At 49.3% G+C, this 8,216-nt stretch overlaps 1 protein-coding gene across 2 annotated transcripts in view; it reads right to left on the bottom strand.

Annotated features, from left to right (window-relative positions):
* Nucleotides 1–5,538: 5,538 nt before the first annotated feature.
* Nucleotides 5,539–8,216, bottom strand: part of caska (calcium/calmodulin-dependent serine protein kinase a) — a 204,848-nt gene continuing 202,170 nt past the window's right edge. For both annotated transcript variants that reach the window (XM_083638890.1, XM_083638891.1), the window contains one exon: nt 5,539–7,640. In XM_083638890.1, coding sequence (XP_083495016.1) covers nt 7,464–7,640 — 177 coding nt within the window. In that variant the 3' untranslated portion in view covers nt 5,539–7,463. The remainder of the gene's footprint in view (nt 7,641–8,216) is intronic.

Below are 8,216 nucleotides of genomic sequence, written 5' to 3'. Positions count from 1 at the left end.
TAGCCAAGTCCAGCATCTACCTCGTCACTCCACTCAACAAGGTGTACGTGCCTCACCCTGTGCAAACTGGTAGGGTGTACCTGAAGGTTGTGCCGGTACTGCTCAGGAGTAAACAGAACTCTCTCCAGACCTTTGCAATCCTTGATGACGGGGCCCAACGGACCATAATCCTTTCTGCAGCAGTCACTCAACTGCAGCTACAGGGCAGAAGGGAACATCTGGCACTCCAGACCGTACGTCAAGATGTAGTAAACCTCAGCGGACAGTCGGTGGACTTTGAGGTCTCCCCACTCTCCAGCCCTGACAAGGCATACAGTATCCAAGGGGCATTTACCGCTGAGCCACTAGCCCTTGCCGACCAGTCGTATCCGATCTCAGCCATACAGAGACGTTACAGACACCTGAGAGGTATTCCTTTCCATGCATTCGAGAAGGTACACCCTCTGCTTTTGATCGGATCAGACCACATACACCTGATTGCTGCCCGAGAGCCAGTCAGGTTTGGCTCCGCTGGCACTCCGGCAGCTGTTCGAACGCAGCTCGGTTGGACACTCCAGGGCCCTGATGGTCTCACTCCCCATCCGGCAGAGATGAAGCAATGTCTCTTCACCACTCTGCAACCAACTCCAGATGACGTTTATCATCATGTGGCGAAGCTATGGCAGCTCGATGTCCTCCCTTACAGAAGTGAGAAACTGATCATGAGGTCCCGTCAGGATCAGGAAGCAATTGCTACACTTGAGGCAAGAACTACGCTCGTCCTAACTGAAGGTACCCCGCATTATGCCACACCACTCCTGCGTGTAAAGGGAGCCCCTCTTCTGAGGGCCAGGAAGCAAGCTGTTATGCCACAACTCAAGGGCACAGAGACTCGACTGACACGTGATCTGAGAAAGGCCCAGATTTACAACCAAGAGGTACAGAAACTGGTGGATGGCGGATGGGTGGTAAAGCTGGAGCCTGGAGCTGAAGACCAGACGTCTGAATCCTGGTTCATTCCACATCATCTTGTCCACCACAATGACAAGGACCGTCTGGTCTTTAACTGCTCCTTCCGATATCAAGGCTTGTCATTGAATGACCAGCTGCTGCCTGGCCCTCCATTGGGTCCCTCATTGCTCGGTGTCCTCCTACGGTTTCGCCAATATGCCGTAGCAGTCAGTGGGGATATCCGGGCAATGTTCCACCAGGTTCGTCTCCTCCCAGAGGACCAACCGCTTCTACGTTTCATATGGAGGAATATGGAGGGTGAACGGGAACCCGATGTCTATCAGTGGCAGGTCTTGCCCTTTGGCACCACATGCAGTCCATGTTGTGCCACCTTCGCACTCCAAAGGCATGTCAGAAAGAACCAGGAAGGCAATGAGGACATCTTGTCTTCATTGGAGCAGAGCTTTTACGTTGACAATTGCCTCCAGAGCCTTTCGACATCTCAGGCTGCCAAGGACCTGATTGACAGGATGCGGCCGCTTCTCGCCTCCGGAGGGTTCGACATCCGTCAGTGGGCAAGTAACCAACCTACAGTGGTTGCTCATCTGCCCTCCACCGCAAGGTCGGCTGCTACGGAGTTGTGGCTCATGCAGAACCACACTGATCCCCAGGAGCCAGCTCTTGGCCTACGTTGGAACTGCCTTCTGGATGTCCTTGGGTACAAGAGCCGGTCCCCTGAGAGTCATCCGACCACACTGCGGCATATTTACAAGGTCCTTGCCAGCCAATACGATCCTCTCGGCTATATCATCCCTTTTACCACCCGGGCCAAGGTCATTGTACAACAGCTGTGGGCCAAGAAACGTGGCTGGGATGACCCCAACATTCCCCCTGATCTTCTCACCATCTGGGAATCTTGGGAACAGGAACTGCCTGACCTCACAGCCATCACACTACCGCGATCCTACTTTCCTCCACCACTCTCAGAAGAAAACACAGTGTATGACCTGCATGTCTTCTGTGATGCATCTGAGGTGGCATACGGCTGTGTTGCATACCTCTCTGTCCAGACGGCGGGCAAGGTCAGTACCTCATTTGTGATGGCTCGTTCCAGAGTAGCTCCAAAGAAGCAGCTCTCTATCCCACGTCTTGAGCTATGTGCAGCCCTCACCGGAGCTCAGCTGGCCTCCCTTCTGGAGCGAGAACTCACGCTGGCATTACAGTGCACCTACTTGTGGACCGACTCTTCCACCGTTCTGCACTGGCTCAACTCTGAGTCTTGTCGCTACAAAGTATTTGTAGGCACCCGAGTTGCGGAGATACAAGAGCTCACCAATTCACAAGCATGGAGGTACGTAGACTCTGCAAGCAACCCGGCCGACGACATCACTCGCGGCAAGACATTAGCCGAGCTAGCAACATCAAGCCGTTGGAGATGCGGTCCCCTCTTCCTCCAAGGTCCCTCGGATCGGTGGCCAGTCCTGCATGTTCCTGGAAAGGAGGAGATCACCGAGCTGAAAAGGTCCACCTTCTGCAGTCTTACCTGTTCACAACAGCTGCCAGATTCTTCACAGTACAGCAACTGGAAAGAGCTCCTATTGGAAATGCACAAGGTCCTACAGGGGGCGGCCGAAGGTAGTCCTGATTCTGCTGACTCTGACTTTAAGGAAGCTGAGAGGTGTCTGCTACGCACCAGCCAGGAGGAGACCTTTCCTGAAGAGGTAAAAGCCCTCAAGGCTGATCAGGCTATCCCTACGAGTAGCCGAATCAGTTCCCTGGCTCCTTTCTTTGATCCTTCCACGCATCTACTTCGAGTTGGAGGTCGTCTGAGGAATCTTGACACCATCTGCCCTCTTGATGTGCATCCTATCGTGTTGGATCCTCAACACCCTGTCTCCAAACTCCTCATCCAGGACACAGACCGTCGCCTTCTCCATCCAGGAGCTGACCGGGTCTTTGCCGAACTGCGTCGGCAGTACTGGATTTTGAGAGGGAGACAGGCTGTGAAGAAACACCAGAGGAGCTGCACCGATTGCCAGAGGTGGAAAGCACAGCCCCGTGTTCCTTTGATGGCAGACTTACCTCCATCACGGCTCCGCCTATACCAGCCGCCTTTCTACTCCACAGGAGTGGACTGCTTCGGGCCACTCACTGTGAAGATCGGTAGACGTCTGGAAAAGCGCTGGGGGATCATCTATAAGTGCATGACCACTCGAGCTGTCCACCTGGATCTACTGAATGGCCTGAACGTAGATGCCTTCCTTCTGTCCCTACGGAGGTTTATCCCAAGAAGAGGAACTCCTCATGAAATCCTGTCGGACAGAGGAACCAACTTCAGAGGAGCCCAGAGAGAGCTACGTGAGGCTTTTGTTGCCATGGATGAGCAGCTCCAGGAACAACTCCGGTCATACCAGATCAAATTCAAGCTCAATCCTCCTAATGCTCCACACTTCGGAGGTGCATGGGAGCGTGAGATCCGGTCAACCAAAGCAGCCCTTCAAGTAGTGGTCAAAGGTCTAACCGTTTCGGAGGACTTCCTGTTGACGCTACTAATAGAGGTTGAAGGCACCCTTAATACCAAGCCCCTGGGTTACGTGTCATCGGATGTGGCCGATCCAGACCCCGTAACCCCCAATATGTTCCTCATGGGGCGGCGGGATGCCTCTCTACCTCAAGCGATCTATGCCCCGGAACCACTCACCATGCGCCGCTGGCGTCACTGCCAAATCGTGGCCGACCATTTCTGGGCGCAGTTCATCAGACGCTATCTTCCCACTCTACAGGAGCGCAGAAAATGGAAGGTACCTGTGGAAGACTTGGCAGAGGACAAGGTGGTCATGATCATAGACCCTCAATTGCCTCGAGCTCTTTGGCCCGTGGGGCGGATCACCAAGATAATCCGGAGTAGAGACCAACGGGTCCGGACTGCTGAGGTCATGGTAAAGGGCAAAACCTACCTGAGGCCTGTAGCGAGGCTGATCCAGTTGCCAGCTATTCCGGAAGATGACAACTCTGCTGTGGCACCACCTCGACCTTGACTAACATCTTAGCCAGCTAATCTGGGGGCGGCTGTGAAGAATTCATCCATTCAGTCTGCTTTCTCCGCGGCTATCCAATGCGCGTCAGCGCTGATTGCCCTTCTCCCGCGGCTCTCCAATGCGCACCCGCGCAATCCAGGTGTCATAAGGTGCTTGGATACGCGGGGGCGCGCGTAACACACCCTGAATGGAGAGGAGGAGGCTGCCGCGCTGTGTTTGCGCGCCCCCTCAAATCCCTTTGTTTGATCTGATTGTCATGCGTTCTTGTAAACGTAAGTTTGTTTATTCATTTATCAAGTCCCACTAAACGTTTAACACTGCACTATATCCTGCCGTCTGGTATTATCAGTTGCACGTCGGCATTTCCTTCACAGATTGGGTTGGTGTTTGTTTGTTTGTTACACAGAACATTTCATGATATCCTCTGTTGATTGTCTCTCAGTACCTGTTTATTGTTTCTTAATCATGTCGTTCATTTTCCATTGTTTTTCAGAAACCATGTTAACCATCAGTCAAAGCAACATCAATATGTAGCCTATTTGTTCTGTCTGCCTGCTCTGTAACCCCCTGCCAGAAAAACATTATACAATACAATCATTGATGTTACACCTGGACTCTGCCTGGATTTATTTGCATGTATGTGATGCAGTATTGATGACACAGTGAGTGGGGAACAACTATCACACCAGAGGAAATCGTTTTTAACTATACTCACTGACTGACCATTGACTAACCATTAACTAATGAGTAATTACTCTACTAAGGAACTAAGAACTAATCATGAACTAATGATTAACTACTATATTCACGAACTGACATTTATTAATCATTAACGAACGATTAACTACTCTACTCATGGAACTTAGATACTAATCATTAACTAATGACTACCTACTCATTAATTATGATTAACTAGTGATTGACTAATGACAAATTCATAATATATTTATATATTCATTAACTACTCACTATTAATTGATTAGTTTACTAGTAACTACTACATTGTGTACGTTATTGTAAAGTGTTACCATTTCATCTCCTAGACAATATTTAGGGGTTCAAGCCCAAAGGGCTGAAACCCTATTGTTTTTGTACGGGTTTCAATTTAGGCAAGGCTTGAACCCCTGCTATTGCTGCTTGCGGCTGTATTCTCACCTTGTAATTTGATTTGCAGGTTCAAGCCCCGTGTTACATCCGCTTGGTTGGCCATCCATACAGACACAATTGGCCGTGTCTGCGGGTGGGAAGCCGGATTAGGGGTGTGTGTCCTGGTCGCTGCACCAGTGCCTCCTCTGGTTGGTGGGGGCGTGGGGAACTGGGGGCATAACGTGATCCTCCCACCCATGTGCTACATCCTGCTGTTTGAAACTCCTCGCTGTCAGGGGAAAAGAAGCGACTGGCGAATGCACATGTATCGGAAGAAGCATGTGCTAGCCTAGCCTGGGTTTGAAGAAAGCTAATGGAGACGCTGTCATGCGTGCAGTGCAAAAGAACAGACACACCTACGTTCATTTTTCAACACATAAAAGGAAATATATTTAAAAAATTGTTCATACTGAAGAACTTTTATCATTGCAGAGTCATTTACAAGGGCAGTTGTATGTCAGTCTGTCATTCATATACACGGTTATTCAGATGCACAAACTGCCACCTCTTCCCTTGCAAAGACACCTTGCAGAATGTATAGTGTGCACATCCTTTTCAAACAGATACACGGTTGCAGAATAAAAATCAGCATTTCATCTCTGATTGATTAAACTGAATCGAAACATTAATACTCTTGGACAACACATTTCTGAAATGGCAAATGAGGAATATGGTGAAATTCTTCCCCGTCTTGATCTTTTTTTGTTTCATTTTTTGAGTATGACAAATCAAAAATTGAGACATTTTATTGATTATTTTTTTCTTTTTACAAACACATCTCACTATATGGTCGATCTTTACAAATCGGTTGTTTAGAAATCTCGCCCAAAATGCAAGGGATGTGCACAGGTGTGAAGTCAACGTCCGGTTCTGTGGCTGTTATTTATTTTTCTTGCTCCTCTTGCTTCCCTTGGTTGAGTTCAGGTCTTCCAAACAGTTGGAATGTTGTTTTTTCTCTTGGAGGTTTTACAATGGGACACAGAGAAAACATTGACTGACAGCATGGAAGCCTCCGAATGTCCACATGCATGATACAGTACCTCATTCAAATCTCTAAAACATTGATGGATTTATTTCAAAGAGACAGTACCTGGTAGAAAGCTATATGGTAGGTGTGTGTGTGTGTGTGTGTGTGTGTGTGTGTGTGTGTGTGTGTGTGTGTGTGTGTGTGTGTGTGTGTGTGTGTGTAGTACCTGCTAGAAAGGTATATGGTGTGTATGGTGTGTAAGGTGTGTGTGTGTGTGTGTTTTGGGGTAGCTGATACTTATGTCCACATGACGTCCCCGCATTCCCCCACCATGGCGGAGCGCTTTGGATATCAAAAATATGAATGCCCAGAGCGCATCCAGTCCAGCCTCTTCATGGTTTTGATTGGTCGGGGTTGGTCAAAAAAGGGACATTGATGAGCAGCACTTTATACTTGAGGTGCCCAGAGCGCTCCACCAAAAAACGCTTGCCACCAAGAGTTCTACAACGGCAGGCGCAGTGCTGGGAAGAGGAGCGTTCCTAGTGAGTCTTTACCTTAGAAAATGAATTGCAGAAAGACGCTGGCAGCTAAAAAAAAAAAAAAAGAAAACGTTCCCTGTGGACACGGCCCCTTACTGTACAGAAGGCTAACAATAGGATCGCGTTATGAGAGGATGCAACCCAGTTAGACAGCTTACAAAGGGGAAAGGAATGCATAAATAATGAAAGCCAGTGACATGATCTATAGATGAGACACTGCAGTGTGTTTGTGTGCTTTTCCTCAGTCTGCTGAGAGAGAGAGAGAGAATACCCACCAACAGTGTCTTTCTATAGAGCTAAACGCTTTAGGACTACAGTGCGATGGAGGTGGGGTCAAAACAGCAGTGCACCGAAACGGGAGGAGGGGGGCTTCAGTACTGTCTCTTTAAAACAAACGACTACAAAGATGTTGCCTCCTAGCTAGTACAGACATGACAATATTCATTTTGTTTATTTTAGTTTATACAAAACTACAACTAGGTAGTCTGTAAGGGCAAGAGTCCGATTGGCTGCCGCAGGTCTTTTGCGCAGCATGCAGAGGATTTCAGTTGAGCTGCCACAGTTCTTCTGTTTTCACGGCGCGTTGAGGTCCCCCCCCCCCCGATTTGGCTGTTTGACGGTCAAGAGCAGTGTGGAGAGAAGTTTTCCCATCGGTCACGTTGATTTTGTTTTCGTCTGTTTGAGTTGTTTTGCAGAGGGAATGACGGGAGTTTTTGCAGAGGCGTTGCTGGATCACCGGCGGGAGGCGGGAGGGGGAGCAGGATGGGAGGGCGAGGAGTAGTTAAGGTGTGTGTGTGTGTGGGGGGGGGGGTGAAGGAGGAGCAGTTTGTTGGGGGGTACAGGTCAGTAGACCCAGGAGACGGGCACCCACTGGCCGGTAGTGCACACCAGGTCGATGGCCTCCTCCAGGTGCCTGATGGTCTCGTCTATCTCATTGTTGATGATGGTCTGGTCGAAGTAGTGTGCGTAGGTCTTCTGCAGGATCTCAGACTCCTTCTGCAGCCGCTGGAGAGACTCGTCCTGAGCAGGGAGGAGAGGCCATTAGGAAGGCGACAGAGGATAGAGAGAGGGGGATGAGAACAGGGCTAAAACTGAAACTCTCACTGTAGAGGAGGAGGGAAGGAACAGCACTAGAACCGTACAGGCGATGGGTGTAAACAAAACCCTGAAAACACACATCTATAACATGACAAGGGACACACAGATGGGCCGGCATGCTAAAAAATAACACTGAACACTAGACGATATTACTGTGGGGTCATACTTACGGGCAGCGTACGGCACCACATGGGCATCTGAGCGCGAGTGCCCAAGAAACAAACGCATGCAGCATGCAAAAATAAATGAGTGCAGAGAGGGATGAGAGGCAAATGGACGAGTGGAGACGAGAGAGAGCGACTGTCTGCTGGTCCAGACACATGCTTGATGAGCGCAGTGCTTCACATGACCACTTGTCACATTTTGAGATGCTATTTGTTGTGCTTGTGTAATGTGACTGTACATCTGTATCAGTGATTCATGTTTATTGACAAATCCAAGATCCATCAGTCAGGCTTGTACCTGTAGCAACTGATGATGTCATAACTGCCAAGTAAT

Source organism: Poromitra crassiceps (assembly GCF_964638095.1).
Source record: "Poromitra crassiceps genome assembly, chromosome: 6".
Lineage (NCBI taxonomy): Eukaryota > Metazoa > Chordata > Actinopteri > Beryciformes > Melamphaidae > Poromitra > Poromitra crassiceps.
Note: the sequence above shows the minus strand (reverse complement) of the source record. Positions and strands in the feature narration are given on the sequence as shown.